This window comes from Ursus maritimus, unplaced genomic scaffold (assembly GCF_017311325.1).
Source record: "Ursus maritimus isolate PB19 unplaced genomic scaffold, ASM1731132v1 scaffold_7, whole genome shotgun sequence".
Lineage (NCBI taxonomy): Eukaryota > Metazoa > Chordata > Mammalia > Carnivora > Ursidae > Ursus > Ursus maritimus.
This window is the reverse complement of record NW_024426885.1, coordinates 53,597,366-53,622,970: the sequence shown is the minus strand read 5'-3', so window position 1 is coordinate 53,622,970 and position 25,605 is coordinate 53,597,366. Positions and strand designations below refer to the sequence as shown.

The window sequence follows — 25,605 nt, the reverse complement described above, 5'->3', positions numbered from 1 at the left end:
TATAGTTTGGGTGGGCTCCTGGAGCCCCTCCAGGTGGTGGCTTTCCAGCCCTCCCCACACCACACACACACACACACACACACACACACACACGCACGCACACCCACGTACCCCCCCCACACACACACACGCACACCCACACACGCATGCCCTTCCCCCAGCCTTCTTTCTTCCCGGAAGCCAGCGTGTCCCCGCAGCCTCCCCAGCAGCCAGCTCCCTGCAGAGGAGCCTAAGTCTTGAGCAGCTTCCCCTTCAAGGAACTCCTCCAAGGCCCCAGAAATACAACACAGTGGGCACAGTGCCAGGGCCATTGTTCTGGAGACTGGGGAGATAGCAGTGGACAAAGGCCCGTCTTCTGTGGGAATATAGACACTAAGCAAGGATGCAGTATGTCAGCAGCTGGTGGGGGTGGGGACAGCCTAGGTGCTGGAGTGGGGAATGCAATTCCACAGAGAAGGCTCAGGGAAGGCCGGACGAGAAGCTGGCATTTGAGCAGAGATCTGGAGGACATGAGAGAGTGAGCATGCCGATACCTGGGGGAGAGCTGGCCAGTGGGGGAAACAGCACGCACTTAGCATTCAAGAAGTAGTCAGGAGATCCGTGCGGCTGGGGCAGAGCTGGCGAGGAGATGAGCTCACATAGTCTCAGTTCTCACCAGTAGGAAGATGGACTTGCTCTTTCTCTGGGCCCAAGGTCCAAAATTGCAGCGAAGGGTGAGATTGACCCAGTCTCGATCAGGTCCCTTCTCCCGGACCAGTCACTGCTGGCCATGGTCCGTAAGAACATGGCAGCCCCAGTGCGTACCACAGGGTCGCAGTGAGAGGTGGTGAGAGGAGGGCAGATCCAGAAGAAGCGTGGGGTCCAGGGCATCACAAAGCAATTCACCACCAATCGAGACAAGATCCCGAGGCCCTGGGACTTCCCAGCCATGCGGTGTCAAGACTTCCTGCATCACCTTCCAGGGGAGCAATCTCTCTACTCACTTCAGGTGTATAGCGGGGAGAGTAGGTGGTCGGTTCTTGATTTAAGAGGACTCGCCTTGGGGCCAACCTTGACTCTGCCAGCAGCCTCAAGGCTGGACTCCGTATGAAGAGGGATAAACACCGCGTAGTGTCTCTGAGTGAGAACAGCATGCCCCCAAGTTCCATCAGAGACCGTGCGTGAGCCTGAGGCACAACCAAGCAAGACGGGCGGTGGGGGGGGCGGGGTGGAGAGTGGTCTGAAACCAGACCGGAGCGAATGTGTGGGTGATTGAAGATAGAGCGACCCGGTGGGAGGTGGGATTTCTGGGTTTCGGCGAAGTGGCTGTTATGGTACACAGTGCCCCCCTGGGACTCAGTGTGGCCAGAATGGCTTCAGACCAGGAAAGTGTGGGCAAGAAGCAGCCACCCAATCCAGCCCCCCAGATGAGGCTCCGGGGATCTCAAAAGGCTGAAGGAGGAAAGTGGGTTCCTATGGGCTGACCTCGTCGAGCCCAGATCCGGAGAGCTACCATGCCATCCTCCACCTGCTCCCCCATCCTCCCCAGGACCCTGGCGGAGGATCAAGGAGCAGAGATGGCAGGTCCCCTGCCATCAACGGGTGTCCTCGTGGGAGACGAGACAGACAGACGTGTCCTTCTCTCTCAGACCCCCAGCTTCTGTGGGAAACCCTGGGTTGTGCCGGGTGGGCTGGGGGTGGTGTGGCGGCAGGAAAGGGGCTTCACACACGGTCTTCTCTCCCTGTGGGGTGGAATGCTAGGAGTGACCGCGTGTCTCGTTCTCCCTCAGTTGAAAGCCACAGATGCAGACGAGGGCGAGTTTGGGCGTGTGTGGTACCGCATCCTTCACGGTGAGTGGGCTGCCCTAGGACAGAGAGGGCCGGCGCTCCTGCCCTCAGGGTGGCGGGGCTTCTCCAGGCTGCCAGGAGTCTGGGCAGTGAGGCCAAGGGAGCCCGAAGCGCCATACGCACGGGTGGGCAAGGGGAGGAAACGGACGTTCTCGGATCACTCGCACCAAGTTGGGTGTTTAAGTGAACGTGCTGCATTTGATTGCTATGCTCTTAATGTTCTTCATATGGAATACCACCCTGACCGAGGGGCCTTGGGGTAGGGCCGCTCCCCGAAGCGAGCCCCCCGGAGATGGTCATTGGCCCATCATATCGCGTGGGACCATCCCTGAACCAATGACTGTTGGCCAGAGACTAGAATCTGCTGAACTGCCCCCCTGGGAATCAGGGTCAGATCACCCTGACACAAAGCCCCTGGACTGAGAGTGGAGCAGGCTGGATCCCCAAAGGAAAATCAGAGTGCTCTTACCCCAAGATGACAGAATGGGTACTGGACTAGCCCAAAGACATACCCCAAACCCTCAATTCAACCCCCCCCAAAGAATTGGGTTTTGGCTCCTCTTTTTGTGGTGCCCCAGATCTTTCTGAAATATTGAATCCCCTGACACGTGTGGGTATGGGGCTGTCAGGGGACCCCCAGCCTTCCCATAAGGAGGCTACAAGGTGGGCTCCTGCCCTCTCCCTCAAATCCTGCAGGCCAGGGCAACACGAGACAGATGACTTCTTGCCATCGTGGGCTTCGGTCAGGCTCCCAAGACCTCTGGGCAGGGTCAGAATTCTGGGGGTCTGGGCACCCCCACTTCTCCCCCCCACTATGCCATGAGCCCCCTATGTCTTCCTCCAGGCCGGAGCCCATGCATCTCCTCTGTCCCTCCACGCAGGTAACCATGGCAACAACTTCCGGATCCACGTCAGCAACGGGCTCCTTATGCGAGGGCCCCGGCCCCTGGACCGAGAGCGGAACTCTTCCCACGTGCTCACAGTGGAGGCTTACAACCATGACCTGGGCCCCATGCGGAGCTCTGTCAGGGTAAGAGGCTGGGCGACGGGGTGGGGCTTGCGTCTAGCGGTCAGCAGCACGAGAAGCCCTGCAGACACTTCAGCGGCGGCCTCGGAGGTGGGCCGAGACCACCGCTGGCACAGAGCCGGCCACCAGCAGGGGCCCGAAGGGGGCAGGCCACCACTGGTTTAGGTGCTGACTGACCTGGGGCTACGGTTGCGGGAGGGGATGCCAAAGCCCAGCCTGGGATCTTGGTCGTGTCATTTTGCTCTGAGCCTCAGTTTCTCCAGATGTGGAAGGGGGTCAGTGATACCGATGTCTGTCCTAAGGGAGGTGTCCTTACAGAATGAACCCCCCTACCCACGCCATTCACAAGGAAATCTCACCAGTATGACCTTGGAGACAGAGATGGTGCCAACTGGGTTTTACACATGAGGGAACTGAAGTACGGAGGGGTCGCTGGGGATCGAACCGGGACTTGAGCCCGGTCTCCCAAGTCTCGCTTCAGTGCACTTTCCATTGAAAGTGCCCCCAGAATATTCCAGTTACCACTCCCAGCTGTCCCTCAAATGTATTCTTCTCTGCCCACCAAGACTTACCTCACGCCTCTGCCCCATGTGGCTGAAATCAAATTAACCCTTCATCTTCCTGATGGGTCAACAGTAGACACACAGATCCGCTTACTGGCTGGGCTGGTTTAGGCACTCTTCTGCCCAGCGGCAGGGGCTGGCTGAGGTAACCTCTCAAGGTCACCCCACCCTCCCCCCACTGCACACTCAGCAGCTCACAGCCCCCTCCCCGGAACCAGGTGGAAAGTGAGTCAGGCCCCAGAGGTGAAGAGTAGGAGGAAGATAGGAAAAGCCGGGGTGGGGAGCAAGCAGGGACTTTTACCCAGGACTGAGTGGAGCAAAGCAAGCTGCTTATCAGCCCCATCTCCACCCCACTCTTTCCCCAGGCTGGAAACAATGAACAGAAGCCCGCCCGGGTCATCATCACGCAGGAGGTGCTGGAGAGTAGGTGACTCAGCCTTGGCCCATCTCCTGCTGGCACCCCCTCAGCTTTGCCCCAGAAGGAGATGGAAAGAGCAGGCTGGGTCCTTACAGCTGCCCCTTGGAGTGAGATGTGCCGGGGCGGGATGGCTGAGGGGGGTCAGATCCCTGGGGCGTTGACACCTTGGGGCTGCTTGGGATGACTCGGGGGCACCCGGGGACGGCAGGTCACGCTCAGTTACCTGAATGTGCGCCGGGACATCCCCACACCGCCCCGCTCCCCCGCACGACCGTGAATTTTGCTTACCTGCTGATGAGTGTGCCCACGTCAGAGCACGCTCTTTGTGGGGCCCACGTCAGGTCACGGAGGGACGGACGTCAGTGTAGCTTGGGTTGGCTACCTAGACTTTAAGCTTCCTAATTATAGCCCTCCCTGGGGCCCCTGTGCTCCCCATCCTCCCAGGAGCAGGTGGGCACCTCTCTCCAGGGCCTGCTCCTATCAGCCTTGACTTTGTGACTGCAAACGTTTTTTAGCCACAGACTTTTATTTTCCCTCAAGATTTTATTTTTAAGTAATCTCTCCACCCACCCAGCGTGGGGCTCGAACTCACAACCCCAAGATCAAGAGCGGCATGCCCCACCCGCTGAGCCGGCCAGGCGCCCCTAACCACAGACCTTTTGAAACAAAATGGTATGCAGTGGGCCAGGATACAGCATAAAACCGATGGAAGCCGGGCTGGGCGGGTCGGTGGGGGTGGGGGGCTGGAAGCATATCTGCTTGCCCACCCTCCTTTGCTCCGCTCCCCATGAACCCTGAAGGATAGTAAATCCTCACATGGTAATTACTCTCTGCCAGGCATTTTCTAAGTGTTTTATGCCCTTGAACTCACTTAACCCTCATAACAGCCCTACGAGGTAGGCACTGTTTTCATACCCATTGTATAGAGGAGGAGACTGAAGCAGAGAGGCATTGGCCACCGTGTGTAGGGTCACATAGCAGTAAGGGTAGAGCTGGACTTCACACCCAAGCCGTCCACGCAGGTCTGCCCTCTCAATCCCTACACTCCGCTGCCCCACATACAGGCCCTTCAGAGCCCAGAGTCCACTGTCTACCACCCCGAGTCATTTTAAGATGGGAAATTAGGAGCTGGCACCCAGGGCAGAGGCTTCATAGCCTTTGTAGGACACAGTTCACACATCTCTGAACCCCAAGAAACTTGGGGACTTCCCCGAAGACAGTGTGGGGACTCCAGCGTTGCCCCAGCATCACTTGCCGATGGCTTCTGGGGACCATCCACGTCCTCCAGTTCCTGCTTTAGAGACCAGGGACAGCACAGATGAGGGCCCAGGAGCATGGCGTGAAAGGCCCTCCTAGAAACTGGGGGCCTCACGTGCACCCTGCAAGCATGCATGTGCACGCACACGCGTCTCCTGCCCTGTCCCCACTGGAGGGCATGGCACGACACAGGCCGTGGGGCTGCTTCTCCAGGGGGCCCAGGAGCTCAGTAGCTGAGCCCTCCCTCTTATAAGAACTTGGCAGACCTGTGCGTTTCCTGTACATCTGTGTCTCTCAGGTTTGCAAACCACACACCATTATGCCTCCTGTGTCTCTGCTGCTAAAAACAAGGCTGAAACTGACAAGAGGATAGTGGCGTGGAGCCGGCCCGCGGAGCACGGGCCACGGCCAGGCCCCATGCCACCCCCCTCCTCCTTCTCATCCTGACAGACTGGCCCTGTTTGTGCCCCCTCAACCCTTGGAGTAGAGGCCAGTTGGACAAGCAGACTCAGGAAGGGGAAGGCTCACAGTTTTGAAAGATGGATGGTTAGTTTCTGTTTACAGCAAGAGAGTTCCCGAAATTCATCCATGCAAATTCCCCCACACCCACCCCACCCAGGATCTTCCCAGCCAAGTTCTTGGTGAAGCCAAACTTAGAAGGTTCCGGCTTGTAGAACAGCTGTGCTCTGGGGTGGGCACTTTAGTTTGCATAGTGGGTTCTGGGTGTCTGGACATGAAAATGTGATGACGCAACAGGGCTGCAAGGAACCCCAAGAGCTGGAAGATAGAGAAACCTTTACCCCCATATGCCTCTCCTCCCCCTGCAACCCCCTCCTTCCACGAAAGTCCTCCACTGGTCAGACCACCATTTCTGCTACAGAAGTCCCCTCACTTCTCCAGCAAATTCCCAGCTAAGCCCAGGAGAGAAGCCAGGGCTGATCCCAAGGGCGGTGATCAATCGGAAACCCCACATTAGTGCCGTCAGATTGTCTGTGCTGCGGCCTGCCGTGAGTGCTGGTGAGCACGTGTGACGTCTGTGTTGCACGCTCTTGCCCACGCTCCATTTGCGGCTTTCCCTCTGCTGGCAAGTTCCTGCTGACCCTGGTTCCATCAGCCTGGAAGGAGGTGGTCTCCTGTTCTGAGGCCAGCTCACCCCCAACATAGAGCAAAGAGGAGTCGGGGTCGATGGACTGAGAACCAGGAGGGTTCCCCCTCTCCTTCCTGCCCCTTCAGTTACCATGAGGCCTTGGGTAGGTCCCTCCCCGCCCCCGAGCCTCAGTCCCCCCATCTGGGAAAAGAGGCAGGGGCCCTGGGCCTCCCTGTGGCTCCTTAAGCACCAACAGTCTGTGCCCCCCTCCCCTCCCCCCCGGTCCTTCTGGACACAGACCTGGTCCTGCGCGTCCCTGGGCCAGACCCTCCCTGTGCTCCTGTGTGTATGTGAGGGGGCAGGGGCAGGTGGTGTGGCAAAAACATGCTGTAACCTTGACCTCTAGCTATATACGTCTCTCTCCATAAACATCTTTTAAACTGTTTTTCTTCTGTTACGCAAGACCTATGTGTTCTTTAAAGAAAGGACAGCTAAGCAATGGCGAAAATGGTGCTAATGGCACAGTTCCGATAGAGCCGCTGTCTTGGCCAGGCTCCTCAGAAGCAAATCCTGGGACAAGAGTTGATAGGAAGATGCTAAGTAGGAAGTGTCCTCAGGAAAAGCTGGAAGGGGCGTGGGACCAGGGAAGGAAAGGCAGCCGGGGGAACTTTGACTCAGCCCCATGGGGAGCTCTGGCGAGAATCTCTCCAACTACGCAATCAGGGCTGAGGAAGCGGAGTGTTTACACTGCACACCCGTCAGGCACTGGTAAGGGCTGCCCCAGGGGACATAATTCCCAGGCACTTCCGGCTCTCTGGGTGTGTGTGTGTTCCAGCAGCCTGGGCGGGGTGGGGTGAGTCCTCCGTCAAGAGCCGCGGGGGCTGGCTGCTGGCAGAGAGAGCCCCCAGAGAACGTGCCTGATTATCTAGATGGGTCTTAGCGCCGAAGTCCTCTGACGCAATCAGAGTGAACGTTTTCGTGTCTATTCTCCCAGATAGCTTTTGATAGTTGAACGGGGTCACCTCAGCCTTTTAAAGCACTTTCGCAAAGTCTGGCTGGTTTTGTCTTCCGCACAACCCTGGCCGTGGCACAGAGCATGAGTTATCAGGCTGATATGTTACTATTTCATGGCTGAGCAACTTGATGGCCCCAAAGAGTCACTAATTAGTCACAGGTTCCCACAGGGTTAGTAGCAGTGCCAAGAGTAAGATCAAGTGACGTTCGAGCACCTGCCCCATGCCCGGTACCGTGCAAGGTGGGGGGCCATGCTAACCAACCATCTGGAGCTCCCCACTGGCCCAGGAGAGCAGTGACCACACATGCAGGCACCAGCCCGGGACTTCTCCGGTCTCCGCCCCACCTTGACCTTCCACCCCTGGTCTGGCTCCTATAGGTGATCGTGTACGTGGAGGACGTCAATGACGAGGCCCCCGTGTTCACACAGCAGCAGTACAGCCGCCTGGGGCTTAGAGAGACCGCGGGCGTCGGCACGTCAGTCATCGTAGTCCGAGCCACAGATCGAGACACCGGTGAGGCCGGCTTTCCGCAGTCACCCTCCACAAATCGTCCCTCCCACTCCTGTGGGGCTCGTCATCCTTGGGATGCCACAGCCTCCCCCATTCGGCAGCTCCCAGGCTGGGGAGGGGCTCTGGGGACAGTCCTGGTGGCATCCCCACCAGATGCCCAGGCCTAGAAGGATTGGAGTGGGGGAGTTGTCCCAATCTCTGGATGGAGAGAGGGGAGGTCCCAAGCTTGGAAAGTCTGGTCACTGGAGGAGTCGGCAGCTCCTGGCTAGCCTTTGGCTGGGGGCCAGGCAGGATTGGGGGAGGTAAAGGACTTGTCACACAGCTGGCTGAGGCCTGCCCCTCCAGCCAGTGGTGCCTCCGTGTCCTGCGGGCCTGGCTCGGGGCCTGACACATGCAGGCTTCACAAGGGGCAGTGTTCTGGAGTGCTCTGAAGGCAGCCCGGCCCTCACCGAGGACCCCGAGCCCCAGAGACAGCGACAGTCAGCAGTGCGAAACAAAGGAGAACATGGCCAGGTCACGGTGGCCCTCTTCATGGGGCCTGGCTATTTGGGCCTCTGCCCCAAGCCGGGGTTGCAGCCAAAGAGGAGCTCTTTCCTGAGGGGTCCACTGCCCACCCTGGAGAGGCTCCCTGAGCTGCTCCCAGTTTCCCAGCTCCAGCCCCTCCCTCACGTCAGCCCCTCTCGGCATCCCCAGCCCCATTGAGGCACAGGATGGGGTAACGGGGAGATCGGTCTGAAAACTCTCAGATTTGCCGTGCCTTACAGGGTGCATTTATACAGTTCAGGCCACCTATGTCACTGTTGCCCGATGGTTCATGGCCTTTTCTGGGTCAGGAATCCTTTTGAGAAATTAGAGAGCTATGTGTCCCTCCCTAGAAGAATACACATCCATTCTGAGTTTTGCAAATGGTTTCAAGAAAGTCTGAGATTTCCTGAGTGGTTTTATGGCCATTCTCCTGGAAGTCTATGGACCTTAGCTAAAGAATCCCAACTGAGCTCCTGGTCGAAGAATGTACCGAGGCCCTGGGATTTGATGTGGAGGAGTGGGGAGGATGGGGGAAGGTGTCCCTGGTTTTAGCACCCTTTGGCTGGAGGGACCAAATAGAGTCTTGGCCACTTCTGAGGGTGCTGCCCCTGTCTCACACTTTCTAGATGAAAGCTCCCCCATACAAGAGATCCCTAATTTCCCCACTGCTACTTGTCCAAATACCCAAGGTGGGGTGGGGAGAGGGGTTGGTACTTGAGCTTAACTTTAGAGGCCCCAGAAGCAGAACTAAGTCCCTCCAGCATATCTCTCATGCCAAGGCTAAGCCCCAGAGGGGTTGTGTGTGTTGGGCCTTGCTGTCCACATAGACCTTGGCCCCATCCTCTGCCACGTCTCTCGGGACAACCCAACCCCCAGAGGTGGGGGGACAGTACACACTGGGCAGGCCAGCCAGGGCCCCTCACCCAGTCCTTTGGGGCCAGTAGCAGGTGTGTCGTGGGCATCCTGGGAAGCCACAGGGCAGCCCCACCCCCATCTGGGACTGCACACTCTTTTTTTTTTTTTTTTAAGATTTTATTTATTTATTTGACAGAGACAGAGACAGCCAGCGAGAGAGGGAACACAAGCAGGGGGAGTGGGAGAGGAAGAAACAGGCTCATAGCAGAGGAGCCTGATGTGGGGCTCGATCCCAGAACGCTGGGATCACGCCCTGAGCCGAAGGCAGACGCTTAACCGCTGTGCCACCCAGGCGCCCCGGGACTGCACACTCTTGTGTCCTCTTGCAGGGGACGGCGGCCTGGTGAATTACCGCATCCTATCTGGTGCGGAGGGGAAGTTCGAGATTGACGAGAGCACGGGGCTCATCATCACTGTGGATTACCTGGACTATGAGACCAAAACCAGCTACCTGATGAACGTGTCTGCCATCGACCAGGCCCCCCCCTTCAACCAGGGCTTCTGCAGTGTCTACGTCACGCTGCTCAATGAGCTGGACGAGGCCGTGCAGTTCTCCAACACCTCCTACGAGGCGGCCATCTTGGAGAACCTGGCACTGGGCACTGAGATCATGCGGGTCCAGGCCTACTCCATTGACAACCTCAATCAGATCACCTACCGCTTCGACGCCTATACCAGCACCCAGGCCAAAGCCCTGTTCAAGATAGATTCCGTCACGGTGAGGGAGGCTGGGAGCAGGCACAGCAAGGGCTCTCCTTAGGGGCGGGAAGCACAGTCCTTTTAAAGCTAACCAACATTTCTTGAGCTCCATCTATATGCACGGCACTGGCCTCTCTGTCACAGAGTGTCTTTGAGATAAATATCCCTGTAATGATCCCTCTCAATATTCGGGGGTAAGATAAACTTTCTACCTAGGCAACCTGGTTACCTTCTTGTTATTAGACGAGAGCTATGCAAGTCATCACATTTCTCTTTTTACCTTGGCTGTTAGGAAGCTCAGATATAAATTGCTTCGTCAGAATAGCTAGTCTTAGTTAAGTAGCAGCTAGTCTCTTATCTACTATCTGGATCGTACTTTCATCTCTGCTTTGGTGTGTCTTTTATCAGAGTCCCTTCTTTGGAAATAGGCAAGATGTGAATCACTGAAGTGTGCAGGTCTTGTCCTAGGGAATATTGGGATCCCAAAGATGAACGAGACCCTTCCCAGCCCCCAAAGAGTTTATAGACTGGGAGGAGAAGTGGGAATAATGAGGGATGTACATCCGAGCACCACAGGGGAAGATGTGGAAAGAGCTAGAATACAGGTGTAATGGAACTCCCTGGGGCCCGAACACCAGGAATCTTACTGGGCTGGGGAAGCAGGCAGCCTACACGGGTGAGGGGGCACCTGAGCGGGATTTGAGAAAGAAGTAGGATTTGCGCCAACAGAGTTCCGCGGAGATGTTCTGCTGGGCAGAGGGAGCGACGTGGAAGCGGGAAAGTAGGCAGAATGCTGGGGATTAGGGAGGGGTCTGCTTGGGGGCGGGGCGGCCTCTGCCCTGTGAGTACGATGTTGTCACTCTCCCATCTGGGCCCCTCCCCGCAGGGTGTGATCACGGTCAAGGGCCTGGTGGACCGGGAAAAAGGCGACTTCTACACCTTGACAGTGGTGGCAGACGATGGGGGCCCCAAGGTGGACTCCACTGTGGTGAGTGGGACCCCGGGTGAGAGCCCCACAGGTAGAGCCCATCACCACCCAAGGCACCCCAAAACATCCATCTTCACCAGCCACCCCACACACGGGCCAGGCAGTGGGTGAGGGTTTCGGCCACCCAAGGACAGTTCTGTGGCCGTCATGCCACCCCTTCCCGGGCAGCCCGGGCTGGGGATGAGACTGCAGACCTGTGGGGGGGGGGGCGCAGCACAGCCCTGCAGGGAGGGGGCTGGGGGAGCTGCAGACTGCTAACCAGTGGCACCCTTGCCTTTTCTCTCTCTTGGCATCCTGCCGGCTCTGCCCATAGAAGGTGAGTGGCGTGTGGACTGGGGCTGTCCCCTGTACTGTGGGCTGTGGCCAGGGCCAGCTCTGTCCCTGTGTGGCAGGCACCTTCCTGCCTCCCCTGGAGACAGACACATGGACAGGCCCGCAGCAGGTTCCTTTCCAGACCCTTCTCAACCACTCCAGTCCCGGCCCCTCTCGGGCACGTTCCCCAGATCCAGCCCGTGGCGGGGGAGGGGCCCTAGCAAGGAGGAGGAAGAACACACAATGGAAGGAACCCGGAGGCTTCATGCCAGCTCTGCTGTGTGACGCAAGCGAGTTGCTCAACTTCTCTGTGCTTCTCTTCCTTGGGTCTAAAGTGAGGATCACGCCAGCAGCCTGAAGCTGGCAGGGGATGGCGGATAAGCAGCCCTTTGAAAACTAGGCCCCAAGGAGCATATGATGGGAGTGGCGTCTGTAAAGGGGAACCTCGCCCTCTCTTGGGGGTTGAGGGAAGGAGCATACTGTGTTGCGGTAGGTGGGAGGTGGGGCCCACGGGGCTGGGGCCTGCGGCATGCTGGGCACAGTGTGAGTCACTGCCCTCGAGGACTCTGGGGCAGAACCACGTGCTCAGAGAATTTTGAGGATGACCGCTGAGGCCAGAGGTGTCGGGCCAGGGTCTTAGGAGGGTAGGACAGGTGGGCGAGGCAGGCAGGGGACCTCAGGCTGGGGGTTGAAATGGGGGTGGTCCCCAGAGGGAAGGGTCTACCAGGGGAGCGTCCTGCAGGGATAACGAGAATATTAACAATGTATTGGGCTCAGGCCCCAGCCAGTCTGGTCTGAGGGCATCTGTCGACCACATGGGGCGTCCAGCTCATCCACGGCCTTGGTTATAGCCACATTCTCACTCCCCACTGGGTCGCTATCACATTAGCCTAGACAGACAGACACCAACCCACTGTCCAGGCTAAGAGCCCAATGCAGCTGCTTGGGGTTCTCCGCCCCACTGCTCCCTGGAGGGGCTCAGTTCCAGTGGCCCTCGTTGTGACTAGTTGTATCCCAAAGCCCCCTCCATCCACGGGGCCAGCCTGGGGTAATGAGGCCAAGAGTAGCCGTGAGCTCTATGGTTCGCCTCGGCTCCCCAGTGTTCCCAGACAGCAGCCGGTGAGCAGAACCCTCAGTGGTGAACTCTAGCCAGGTACCGTGTCCCGCACCTCCCAGCTCCGGCTCCTGGCCACCCCAGCCAGAGGAGCTGAGGCTCGGGTTAAGTGGGGCCCTCTCACTGGGCCTCGGCAGCCTGATCTATAAAATGGGCCCAGTTGCAGCTCGCCCCTCATTTTTATGAGGAGTCTGGGACCTGAAGCCAGGCGGAGCCTGCTAAGCAGCCAGGGTGGCCAGGACGCTCCCCACCAAGGCCGCTAGAGCCCTTCTGTAGTCAGGCAGCCCCCTTCCCCCACGCGGGCTGGGGGACACCCTAAGCACACACTCCTGTGCAGGCCCCGGACTTCCACGGTCGCTTCACCGTCTTCCAGGAAGCACGACCTGTGGCTTTTTGCTCTGCCCTGGCTTCCTCTCCGGCCCCAGGGCCCACTGCCCCAGAAACACCAGCCCTGTAGGCCCCAGGCACTGTTGGAGGTGCTAGGGTGGAGGCAGGCTGAGGGGCCTTTTAAAGGTGGCACCATTTCCTCTGCAAGGCCGGAACCCCCAAACCACAGCTCACCTATACCTGACTCCTCCCTGACCCCGGCAGCCCCCGTGGGCCCTGGGAGGGGTGAGGAGGCAGCAGGAAGGGGCAGACGGGGGCAGGCTCTTGCATCATACCTTCAGGCCTCTGGGGCCTGGGGGAAGCAGATCTGGACCATGAGGCCCTGGGTGGGAACAGAGAGCCAGATCTAATTCTATAGACCTTGACACCTGCCCTCGTTCTCCCTCACTGAGGCAGACTCTCTGCTGCTGGGAGCACCTCACAGACAACATCACAGTGGTCATCCTAGAGGAAGCACTTACTGTGTGCCAGGCTCTGGGCTGGGCTCAGGGTACAACAGGAAACCAAAGTCAGACATAGCCCCTGCCTTCACAAACATAAGCTACAGCGGCGGAGGGATGTTGATTAAATTATCCCACCAGTCAACGTATGCTATAGGAGAGAGTCTGTAGTAAGATGTCAAGGAAATCGAGGAGGGCTTCCCTGAGGAAGTGACTCAGGCTGAGATCCTCAGAAAGCATAGGGATTTACCCAGCCAAGAAGGAAGAGCATAAAGGCAGAGGGAATAGCATATGCAAACACTCTGCGGTGGGAAACAGTGCAGGAAGCCTGAACAAAGCCTCGAGTGGAGCGAGAGAGTTGGGGGGAATCAGAGCACAGAGGCCTTGTTTGGTTCTGCCCTGAGAATAGCATGGTGGGCATTACTGAGTCCATTTCACAGGGGAGCAGACTGGGGCTCTGGGACTTCGCAGAACGCCCTGGCCAAAATCATGATGGATGGGCAAAGCCTTGGCACGTGAGCTCATGCCAGTCTGCCAGGCAGGAAGCAGGACGAGGATCACCCTGTACCACCCCTGAACTTCTTGTTTGCTCGTTCATTCCCCAAAGCATCCTGGTGCTATATGTGTTTTGTCCCCACTTTCAGCTAAGGAAGTGGAAAATCAGAGAGGTTGAATCATTCTGTCCAAAGTCACACAGCTAGTAAATGGGGGAGTTGGCCCTGCCTCCAAGCCTGGGCTTCTTGCCCTGCAGTTCTGACAGCTCCCTAAAGATACGGAGGCGTGGCTAGGATGGAGAAGAAGGAAGACCTGATAGGAGGGGAAGGACGTAGGGGGTTTCCTCTGTGGCCGGGAGGTGTCCCCCGGCTCTCCATGGGGGCCTATGTATGCCCAAGACAGGCAGGCAGGCCTGGGAGCCCTGTACCCCAGGCCCAGGGAAGGAGGGGATGAGGTCTGGCTTGGGGCAGGGCGGTGGGAGCAAGCCCTTCCCACCCCATCTGAACCTTCCCCTCGATGAGCTGAAGGGGCTCGTGGCCATCCGTGGGCTGGAAGCAACAGTCACAAAACAATACTCAGTCTGCGTGCAAGTTGCAAGTTTCCAGTTTCTATCTGACATTGGGAGATTCCTCTCCTCTCCCCACTGGGACCACCCGGCTACCTCAGGGCCCCCTCTTGTTCCAAAGCCCCGTTTCTGTCCCTCTAATCCAGATGTACCGACGGAGAGGCCTTCGGGCAAGATCTGGCTGCCAGATGTGTTTTGACCAGCCGGCACATAAGTTTTTCCTTTAATTTTTATTAATCACCATGTAATTCCTCATGAAAATCTGGATTCTGAGTTCCTCTTAAAAAACAGGAAGCTCTGCCGATGCCAAGCTGGCATTCCTCACTGGATTTTTTTTTTGCTGAGTAGCCTCTGTCCTCTTTAGCCAAGGCCCATGCCTTCCAGCTCTCAGCCCCACCACCTCTGAGTCCCCCCCAGACCCCCACCCTGCTGTCCTGACCCCAGCATTTGAGTGTGTGCAGCCCTCCCCCATCGCACTGCGAGGAAAAATGTCCTCAACACCTCCGTGTAAAGTCCCAGTCGGCCCAGGCAGGCTCTGAATGCTAGCTGACTTTCTGGAACTGGCAGAGCTCTGGGCCCCAGTCGGCCCACGGTGGGAGCCTGGTGTTTGGAGCCAGGAAGCGGAAGGAGGCGGTAGGTCTCTGGCTGCCTTCCCCCCAGGTCTATATCACGGTGCTGGACGAGAACGACAACAGTCCCCAGTTTGACTTCACCTCCGACTCGGCCGTCAGCGTGCCCGAGGACTGCCCCGTGGGCCAGCAGGTGGCCACCGTCAAGGCCCGGGACCCCGACGTTGGCAGCAACGGGCAGGTGGGCAGCAAGTAAAAGTGCTGGCTCTTCCCTGTCGGTAGGAGGCTCCCTCCACCAGAGGAGGGGCAGTCAGGCTCCACCTGGCCCCAAGGCAGCGCCGCCCTGCCCTCACCCCAGTCCGTGGTCAAGGAGAGGAGGCAGAGCTGTGCTGGCTGTTGGCCCTGCCTGGGTCAAGTGAACATGGAGCCCGAAGGCCGGTCACAGCTCCACCCCCCACAGCAAGCTGAAAGCAGAGGGGTTCACCCTTCCCGCTGACTCCTTCGTCACCGGAGCCACGAACCACTCGGGATCTCAGCCCTGTGTGCCAGCCCTTCCCATGTGGCCCCAGGTCTCAGAGAGGACTTGCTCCTCTTCCCTCCTGCTTTGGGGGGCCTGTCCCACGGCAGGAGGTGCTCCCTCCACACACACGCCGGGTTTGGATGACCCAGCGCACAAGGAGGACCGGGGATACTAGTCTTCCTGCTGCTTTAATCTGTCCTGTGAATCAGGGGGTATGTTTGAGGAAGTTCCACCATTTAAAAATGGCTTGCTCAGGGCGCCTGGGTGGCTCTGTTGCTTAAGTGGCCCACTCTTGATTTCGGCTCATGTCATGACCTCAGGGTCATGAGCTCAAGGTCCACATTGGACTCTGCACCGAGCGTGGAGCCTGCTTAAGATCCTGTCTCCCTCTGCCTCTGCTCCCGCAAAGATGGCTTGCACACCTCTGGGGGGGCTGGCTTTGGGGTCAGAAGCACAGACGTTCAAATCTTCATTCTCTTGGTCATTTGCAAGCTGTGTGACCTAGGCCAGTTGTCACATGTTTCTGAGCCTCCTGTCTGCAAACTGAAAAGAGCATCTCCCTCTGACCGCTGCTGTGAGGGCCAGATGGAACCCATGTCACACTACGGCTCGGGCCTGCTTCTAGCAGGGCCCCCAGAAGTCTCAGTACCTCCCCACCCCTGTGCTGGGAAACATCCACGCCGTGGGACTCACACCCACTCTTCTGGCCCCCAGGCCATTAATGCTGACCTGGAAGAGGCCCCCAGGAACCTGCCACAGGTCCTGCGCTGCCTCGGTGGGCCTGCCGCACACGTTTTGAAGGGTGCCATCACCTCTGTGTCTAATGTTCCCTTTCCAAATGCCCTTACTGAGCAGAGGGCCTGGGAGGGCAGGGGAGAGACCCTTGGCCTGACCTGGTGGCCTGTCCTCCCCACTTTCTCACCCCTCACCCTCCCTCCTCCCTGACAGGTGGTCTTCTCCCTGGCCTCTGGCAACATCGCTAGGGCCTTTGATATTGTCACCACCAATGACTCCGTTGGCGAAGTGTTTGTGGCCAGGCCTCTGGACAGAGAAGAGCTAGACCACTACATCCTCAAGGTGGGAACCGCCCTGCCCTAGGGTCTCTGTTGACCAGGAGAGAGCTTGGCACAGCCTGGCAGTCAGCTTCCTGTGTCACTGGTCCTCAGGGGGCCCAGAGCAGGGAGCAGCAGAGGTGTCTGTCCCTGCCACAGGAGCCAGGAGAGAAAGCCTGGCAGAGCTGATAGAGCCCTGACTCTTCCAGAAACAGTGTGACTTTGGGCAAGTTGTTTACTCTCTCTGGGCCTTGGTTTCCCCTCTTGTACAATGGGCAGAAGAACCCCTCTCTGGCTGCCTCTGCCTAGCTGGGAAGGAAGCGCAGGTGTGAGGAGTCACAAAGGCCGCCATTATTGCTGAATTGCTGCGGCTGGCCTATTTCCTGAGGACTCTGGGGGACCCAGGGCTGCCTTTCTGCAGGGGTCTGACCCTGGAGAGTACTTTCTGCTGCCCCACAGGCACCCAGGAAGCATCCAGGCTCCCAGGGACAGGCTCAGGCTATGGGGAGAACTCCAGGTCACTGCTGAAAAGATTATAGGAGGCTCTCTCTATTTGCCAGGGGTCAGATAGGCATGCGTGAAACAGAGGTGTTTGAAGCTAGAGGCAGGAGCCCGGGATCTAGTCACAGGCCCAGGTCATGGTCAGGGGCTGGCACAGCCCAGAATACAGTCAGGGGTAGGATCAGGAGGTAAAGACTGGGCACGCCGGAATCAGATTCCAAATGGTGGGGCAGAAGGCAAAATCCTGGGGAGAGCCCAGGGCTGGCAGGCCACACAGGGTCAGGTATGGACCCACGAGCCTCTCTGTCCTCCTGATCCTCCCCACTGGGCAGACTGCCCTTTCAGACTCCATATTCCCGATCCTTCCCCTACCTTTAGCCCTGAATCCAGTCCTCTCCCTCCTCCAGGTTGTAGCATCCGACCGTGGCAGCCCTCCACGGAAGAAGGACCACATCCTACAGGTGACCGTCCTGGATGTCAATGACAACCCTCCAGTGATCGAGAGCCCTTTTGGGTACAATGTCAGTGTGAACGAGGTGAGGGCAGCTCTCGAGTCCGTACAGCTGGATGTCCAGGGTGGGCAGTGGGTGTGAGTGACCATGACGCAACTGTTTTAAGTGTCTGTCTGGCCCGCGAGGCTCTCGGGTCTGGCAGGTGGGGGCCTGGCGCACTCATTCACAATTCCCACCCTAATGCCGGCTCCCGGAACACAGTATCTTTTTGTGGGAGGTGTGAAGAGGAGACAAGAGGAGAGAGAAAGAAGGAAGTGGCCTTTCACCACCAATAGGGAAATGGGATTTATCCCCAGGAGAGCTGCTTTTAAACAAGCAAAGCATTTACTATTCATTCTTAAGACTGAGCCTCGAGGGAAGTTTTTGCTGCAGCACCGCTGGGTATCGGACCTGGTTGGACGTCCATGAAAGCAGGATGGTAGGGGGCTTTAAAGGCCAGGTCTCAGGCCAGGCTCCCAGGATTCAGACCCGGGCTCTGCCCCTGACAGGCTGTGTGACTGGCATACATGCTTTCTCTGTACCTCAGTTTTCTCATCTGTAAACGGGAATGATGTCATGCCTACCCCATAGGGTTCCAGAGAAGCGTCGGTGAATTCACGCAGCCCGGCCTGTAGTGGGTGCCCACAGCATGGTCACCACCAGCAGCTTCATCCTCCCCCTCGGTGCGCCACAGTAGACAGAGCAAAGCTTTCTAAAGGCCCAAGTGAAGCCCTTGGGCTCCCAGGAGCAGGTGCTAGCCTTTGCCCTGGGGGCGCTTTGCATCCAGAATGACCTTTTTCCTGCTCTCCCCGCAGAACGTGGGTGGGGGTACTGCTGTGGTCCAGGTGAGAGCCACCGACCGTGACGTCGGGATCAACAGCGTCCTGTCCTACTATATCACTGAGGGCAATGAGGACATGACCTTCCGCATGGACCGGATCAGTGGTGAGATTGCCACACGCCCTGCCCCGCCGGACCGCGAGCGCCAGGGTTTCTACCACCTGGTGGTCACCGTGGAGGACGAAGGCACCCCCACCCTGTCGGTGAGTAATGGGGGCGGCTGCAGGGAGTGGAGGGTGCTTGAAGGACCAGCTCCGCCTTCTGGGGTGGGGCTGGGAACAAGAGGGGTGGGAGCAGAATGTGCCCTGGGAGAATCTTTGACGGCTCCTCTATTGTGCCTTTAGAAGTTCTGCCTGTGAGTATTTATGGAGGACCCGCGTGTGTATTTATGAGGACCGCGTGTGCAGAACTCACGTGCTAGTTGTCCTGCACCCACAGCCGCTCAGAGCCTCTGTTCAGCCCTCTTTGCTTACACAGCAATTCTATGGGATGGTACAGAGTGAGCCTAGCCCTTCGGGCCTGGCCAGCCGCCACACCACTGGTCAAGCTGTGTGCCCACGAGACTGCATTCACCCACACTCCATGCCAGATAGGAAGAGGTGCTCTCTGGCCTCTTGCCCTCTGTCACGTTGCTGTGACACGCTGTCGCGGTATGTCCTGGTTGGAAGGGACTGATGTCCTCGGTCCCGTCTGGTGGTTGAATGGCCAGAGCCTCCGCCCAAGGCAACATGCAAGGTTGGAGAAGGAGGTGCCTGCAGGACTGGATGGCGAGATGGTCAGGGGGCGACGGGCTGGGGTGGGAGCCATTGTACACCGAGGGTGGGGAATTTGGAGTAAGGAGCCCTGTAGACTGGCTGTGCGATCGCCGGCAAGTCAGAACCTCTCGGAATGTGGGTCTCGTCATCCGTACAGAGAGATGATATCTCCTATGAGATGGTGTCTGGGGAGTTGAATTAGCTCATGTCTACGGAAGTGCTCGGTAAGCCCTGAGGAGAGGATTGTACCAGCTACGTATGGCTGCGGTAATTCGGCATTGCAAACCGAACCAAATGGAGACATGAACACAACCATTGACTTCGCGCCAGCTCTGCCCAGTGGCAGTGAGACCTGGTTTAGCTGGGCTCCCACCTGTGTCGGGGTTGGGGAGGGGCAGCTGTGGGTCATTGGATGGTTGGGGTTCAGCTGGGGTGACAGGGCCACCTGTCTCTCCTCTTCCAGAAGGCTAGCCCATGCTTGTTCATACGGAGCTAGAAAGCGTCCAGGAGAGACAGTGGAAGCATGCAAGGCCTCTTGAGTCCAGGCTTGGAACTGGACTGAGGTTACTTCTAGCACATTCTGTTGGCCAAAACAAGTCACAAGACCAGTACAGGTTCAAAGTGTGGAGAAATACACTCTATCTTTTGAAGGAACAAGTTGCAAGTGAGTTGTAAAAAGTGTGGATACGGGAAGATATAAAGGATTGGGGACATTTTTGTACTTTGTTCACCTTGGGAACCCAATCATAAATAAGGTCTCAGCCCTGTCCCTTTGCCCTCTACAGGTGACCCTGTTAGACCCTCCCCTTTGGCAGCAGCACTATGGACTGTGGGGTCAGAGCAGGCCTGGGCTGGGCTGTTTATCTGCAGTGTCTCTGGGGAGGATGGTGGAATTTGACCCATCCTGGGAAAACACATTCTGAGATGCTGAGGCGATGGGACTGGCTCTGGGCACACCCTGGGCATCCTCAGCTCCATAGCTGCCAGTGTCCCCATTAACATTTCAGCCATTCCCACCCAGTGAGCCAAACTGAGGCATGTTTACAGGACACATACAACTACCTGAGGGGGGAACAGGTTGGGATATCAGTTACTGTGGTGACATGGAAGGACTCTTTTGACAATCCCTCCCTAACTGCACCCGGCTTCAGGGCAAGGCATCATCCTGGTCATCTCACCAATGGCATTTAGAGATGTGTTTGGCTACAAGTGACAGAAACTTAACTCTAGAGTCATCAATAAATCAGAATGCATTTTATTCACATAACAAACCTCTGGAGAGAATTACAAATGTTGGTTTTGTACTCAGTGATGTCAGAGTTAATGCCTCTTGACCTTTCCCCCATGGTGCATAATGGCTGCTAAAGCACCAGCCATCATGTCAGCATATGAAGCAGGAAATAACAAGAAGACAAAGAGCTATGCAAGCCATTTCTGCCCCTTTATCAAGAAAGCAAAAGTTTTTCCAGAACTACTCTCTAAAGTTCCGCCTCTGCCTGTGGCCAGAAAATGTTCATAGGGGCACCCTCGCTGCAAGGGAGATTGGAAAAAATGACAGGATTGTCGGGACTAGCTCATTACGTGGGAGCCAGATACATCACCGCCTCAAACAAAAGCAGAGTTTGTCGTTGAGGGAAGGATAGAGACTAGATCTGGGGTGGGAAACTGAGAGCACGTGCTGTCCTCCTGCTCCCCATCCCGACCTAGGCCAGTGAGCACACGGACCTCACCCCTGCTCCCCCATCCCCCGCATCCCACAGTTCTAGAGTTTCCTCGGGAGGCAGTCAGTGACACCCATGACATTCTGAGACCCTGAGTGTTGGAGGTGACCTATGGCTTCCTTTTGGTTTTCAGAAGAAAGGACAATTGGGGAAACGTGAAATCACCCCAGCCACATTTAACCACCAGGAATGGGTGGGCCACTACTCAAGCGGTTCCTGCAGAACTTAGGGCCGGTCCCCATGGCCAGAAAGAGTTTCTGTTGACAGACACCCCACCCCCCACCCCGCCCCACCCCGCTGATATTCTGGCCCCGCCTTGAAGGAGATCTCAGGCTCTCCAGCCCCTTGGTAAGACTATGGGAAGTTGGGTGGTGAGAAGTATAATCTCCCTTTCTCTACCTTCCTCATTCTGGCCATCACCAGCTCGAGCCCCGGAAAGCACCTTCCAGATGACTCGGACCAGGCCTGGGCTTCCCTGAGGCCATCGCTGAGGAAATATGTGTATGGCTCCTGGGCTGTAACACCATGACACAGACAAACAGCGTCAGGTGCAGCTGGGCAAAGATTTACAGCAGACGTTTTTCAGGTCAAAAAGAATCTATCCTTTCAACTCGTTCTCCTGTTTCTTCAGGTTGAGGAAAGATCCCTGGTATTTGACTTCCGTAAGGGACGTGCGACGGTGAGGAATTGCGGTGACCGCAGGAGAGTAGCTGAGAACTGAGCACTAGAACATAGGTGTCCGTCCGTTCGTTCAGGCAGCGGGTGTTCCCTGAGTGCCCTCTCTGTGCCAGGCACCAGGGTCCAGGGAGGAAGCAGTGTCGGTCCCTGCCGTGGTAAAACACAGCCGAGGAGGGGAGGCAGTGAGGCTGTCCAAGCGCAGGGGCCAACGTGCAGATGGGCCTGCATTCAGGAGCGCTAGCAAGGGCTTGGGGAAGGCTTCTCGAAGGAGGTGACACCAGGCTGTCTTGTCACTCAGCCATCATTAGCACAACAAAGCATATCCTGGACCCCTGAACCACCTGAACAAAGGCCTAAGAGTGAGCAATCACCAGGGGTGGGTTCGAGTTGCTGCGCGCAGTTCAGGCCCGTGGCAGGATTCAGAGCCAAGAGTGCGGCTCTCTGTGTATATATCCTCCCGGTGACATCATCTCTGGGGCCTGCCCTAGGGCTGATCGCACTACTTTCTCACGGGCCCCCTCCGCCCATTCCCAGTACAGCTGAGCCAGGATGAGGACAGGGCACAAGCCGCAAGAGAGGGCCCTGAGGCCAGGGCTCGGCCATGATTGGCATCTGCTTCCAAGGAGCACTGGATCCTTGAAGATTTGCTTCCAGTGATCAGACTGTCCCCTCTAGACAGCCCCAGGGTCAAGCACAAAACTGAGGGCCAAGCCAGAGGTGACCAGAGGAGGTCCCTTCTCTGCTGTTGGGCGGATTTCCCTGGTTGGTGTTCGAGGATAGCGTCGTTCCAAGCCCTCCTTCACCAGCCAGAGCCCTGAGCAGCATTCCAAGGTGCCAGGAAAGGTCGTCATGGTCTTACGGGTGGATGTCACTCTGCACATATCTGTCCAGAGATGCCCGGCCGACCCACACACCATCCTCTTGTTTCCGCCTGCAATTATCTGCCTGGCCCAAGCCAGCCCTCACCGGCACAGGACCAACCCCCAAGGGCAAGTAAGAGTCCTTCCTTTCTTCGTTCAACACCAAATATGTGCCTGGCCTACGCTAGAGGCCCGGAAGTCAGACATGAGTTGGGTACAGTCCTGCCCTCAAGAAGCCCCCAAACTAGAGGGGAGATGGCCACATAACAGAGAGTTGCCAGTCTGTGATGTGATGAAGTGCCAGGAACTTGGAGCCAAGAACCAGGGAAGGTTTTCTGGATAAGACATCATTTGCACCTGTGACTTACGGAGTGAAGCTCTTTTAGCAGGGGCCTGGGATTCAGCCACCAAGAGAAATCTTGTATCTGAGTCCTCTTATCTCTTCATTTCACCCTGGGCCCCCTCCCCCCAATTTCCTGAGAACTGTACATTCCTGTCCCCACCCAGCTCTCAGCCCTGTATCACCCCGAGCTAGGAACAGCTGTGCAGCAAGGGGCATCCGGGCCAGCCCAGGCCGGTCACACAATGGTGTGCCACCCAGCCAGGGGAAATCATTGTGCAGCCTCTGCTCTCTGGCTAGCTCCGGGCCACAGGCAAGGGAGGCCAGGCTAGGGGGAGGGGTCGAAGTGGCCGTCAGGGAGGCCCCTGCAAGAGGAAGGGCTGGGCCCGGGGAGGAAGGACGGAAGGCAACTGGGAGGTCAGAAGCTGAGCCCCAGCCACAGAGGCACCTTGGCAGGAGGATGGAGAGAGGGAGGGCCTGACCGGGGGCCCCCCTGCCACACAAATCACAGGCAGCAGGTTAGACAATCCCAGCCAATCAGCTCTGGCATCTCAGGCTGGTGGGGACCTACAGAAGTCACCTGTCCAGGGAGAGGGACAGAGGTCGCCACCACCCACTTGCTGGTCCAAGAGTAGTAGCCCAGCAGTAGCCCAGAGAAAGTCTGCGAGCTGGGGACATTGCTCTTGGCAGCGGACCTCCTATCTGTAGGGCCAAGAGCTCTTCTGTGTATTAAACGTGGCCTCTGCTGCTGTGGATGAAGCCTGCTTCCCCTGGCTCAAGCGCAGGAATCCCCAGCCTGGCCCCTTCCCTGGGCCGCACACCCAGAAAGCCAGCCTCCTCCGGCCCAGCATGACACCCAGATCCTTCCCTTGTCCTGCATCTTGAGGGTTGTCCTGCCACTGCTCAAATGCCATGCACGCATCTCCGTCCCAGAGACCGTGGGGCTCTGTGGTCAGCTGAGAGCTTCTCCCTTCCCCTCCCCCACAGTAAGCGAGTCAGGGGGGCACAGGCCACTGTGCCCACCAGGAGTCCTGTGCTTCAGGGTTGCCAGGCAGAAAGGGGAGTGATGAGAACGATGCCAAAGAAATGGAGCCCTGGGCCTGTGGGCACAGGTGCGTAGGTCTAAGTCTGGCCTCTGGTGCCATTCAGTCCAGTGAAGAGGAAGGAGCACGAGCCTGAGAAGCAGAAGAGCCAGGTCTTAGTCCCAGTTCCACATTCACTTGTTGTCACAAGACACAAGTCTTTTGGAGCCTCGGTTTTCCTGTGCATGAAATGGACGCCATAAAGCCTCCCAGGGTTTTCTGGTGGGGGAGGAGCAATCGAAAAAGCAATAACGTGTGTGTTTTGGAACACGTGGTATCGTAACAGAAAAGGCCAAGAGGTAGGCCACAAGCTACCACTTCTCCATCGTGTGCCCGGGGTTGCTGGTGGCAGCATTTTCTCATTAAGCTCTATTGCTACTTCAGAACCGCTCCCAACATACATTTTAGGAAGTCATGCCACCAGATGAGAATTGCGAGACCGAATAAATCCTCTGCCCCCCCGCCCCCGGGCTCTGCACGAGCTCATCATACTGCCCTTCGGGAGATCCCACCAAGCACGAGCTGCTAAGAACTAGAGCTGGTGGAAAGGCGGGGGGGGTGGGGGGGGAGGTGGCCTGTGAGTGGTCCCAAGAGCAGGACCCTGGCATCCCAGTTCAACCCATCACCCCATGGCCATGCTCCAGTTGTCAGCTCTGCAGCCGGGTCCAAAGGACAGGCTGTTATTGGACCCGCCGCCCTTTTGGAGCTCCCAGAATAGTTAGGGAGACATAGCGTCCGTACGGGAAAGAGAGGCACTGTGCCAAGCAGACCCAGTGAATGCCCAGTGGAAGGGCTGTGTGGCCAGGGTGCCCTCTGTGGGCTGGGACACCTGCGAAGCTGGGCTCTGAGCGTCTACTTCTCGAGAGGCCTTTGCCGCTGGCATCCTGGCTGGCAACCCCAGTCCCTTTCTGCCCATTGCCGTGCCCCTGGACTTCCTGAGAAATCACAGTCAGACCAGCCTTGGGGTGCTCTAGCTGACACCCAGGAAGGCCCCTTCTGGGAGGCAGTGCCCAAGCTGGGGTGGTCGTCTCTCCACGATGTCTTCCTGGGGCCCTAACCACAGAACATTCCCTAAAGAAGGCAGTGCCTCGGCCCCTTGGCCCTAGGGCTGGTCTTTTGAGAAGCAGGCCCCCGCGTTCCTGCAAACCTACCCCAGTGCCCCTCGTCACAGACGCCCCCCGGCAGGGCCAGCCTGATCCAACAGCAGCATCTCCGGCGGCCCCCATGGCATGTGTTCAGAGAGCGTCCATTCCATTCCCTTAGCCTCTCCCTTGGAGGGAATAAAGGCAGGCTCTCTTTATGAAACGTGGGCATCGGGAGGACGTTACAGGAATGATGGCCCTTATAATTCCTGATACAGCTCTTAACAATTACTTCGTGCCTCAAAGCACAGATTGCCTCCTGAGGGCCTCAGACAGTGCCATGACCCATCAGCCTCCTGCCTCAGTCCCACCCTGCCTGGCAGCTGGCTTTCTGGAGGCCCCGTGTTCCTCCCAGCCCCATTAGAGGCAGGCACGATGATCCCACTCCCCTGCTCCGTTCTGTGCACCCCGGCCCACAGGCACTGAGCTATAGGGCCCACAGGGACCAGCCCTCGGGGCAGGTGCCTCCAGAGGCCCGGCCACCCCCACGCGAGCGTGGAGGGCTCCTCTGCAGGCTGCCCCGCCTCATGAGCTCGTGAGCGGCAGGGAGGGTGCCTTCGGGCCCCTGGGGGCGGAGCGTGTGGTCATGGATGAAGATGGAGCCTGGAGCTCAGAGTAAATTTCACTGAAAACAGGAAACCACGAAGCTGAGACGTGTTCACTTGTAAGGGTCCAGAGAAGAAGAGCTCGAGGCCATGCAGGAGGAAGCTGGGGAGGAAGTGTGGTGGCTTTCTGCTCTGGGGCCTCCTCCCTCCCACCCTCCACACAGCAGCAGCCGGGCTTGGGGTCTGGCAGCCAAATTCTTAGAAATTATATCTGCCTGGAGGTCAGAAGCTGAGGGCTGGGCCAGGCCAGCCTCCCCCTAGGGCAGGAGCACTCTTTCTGAGCTGGGGGATGGGGGGGGGGGTC

At 57.7% G+C, this 25,605-nt stretch overlaps 1 protein-coding gene across 2 annotated transcripts; it reads left to right on the top strand.

Moving 5' to 3' along the window:
- Positions 1-327: 327 nt before the first annotated feature.
- Positions 328-23,573, top strand: LOC121101223 (cadherin-23-like). 2 transcript variants are annotated; one of them, XM_040624111.1, is made up of 11 exons: positions 328-1,830; positions 2,709-2,857; positions 7,573-7,708; positions 9,475-9,863; positions 10,731-10,832; positions 11,146-11,148; positions 14,806-14,955; positions 16,183-16,311; positions 17,195-17,323; positions 18,094-18,321; positions 21,018-23,573. In XM_040624111.1, the coding sequence occupies exons 1-11, from the start codon at positions 1,494-1,496 to the stop codon at positions 21,045-21,047; spliced, it is 1,782 nt and encodes a 593-aa protein (XP_040480045.1). In that variant the 5' UTR covers positions 328-1,493; the 3' UTR covers positions 21,048-23,573. The 2 variants fall into 2 exon arrangements, with proteins under 2 accessions (XP_040480045.1, XP_040480046.1); XM_040624112.1 differs by having other exon boundaries at positions 18,463-23,573.
- Positions 23,574-25,605: the final 2,032 nt, after the last annotated feature.

Excerpts from the sequence above, each read along its gene's own strand:
- LOC121101223 (XM_040624111.1), top strand. The coding sequence starts at position 1,494 with ATGCCATCCTCCACCTGCTCCCCCATCCTCCCCAGGACCCTGGCGGAG. Across the intron at positions 2,858-7,572 it reads CCATGCGGAGCTCTGTCAGG|GTGATCGTGTACGTGGAGGA; the intron begins GTAAGAGGCTGG and ends TGGCTCCTATAG. Across the intron at positions 16,312-17,194 it reads TAGACCACTACATCCTCAAG|GTTGTAGCATCCGACCGTGG; the intron begins GTGGGAACCGCC and ends TCCCTCCTCCAG.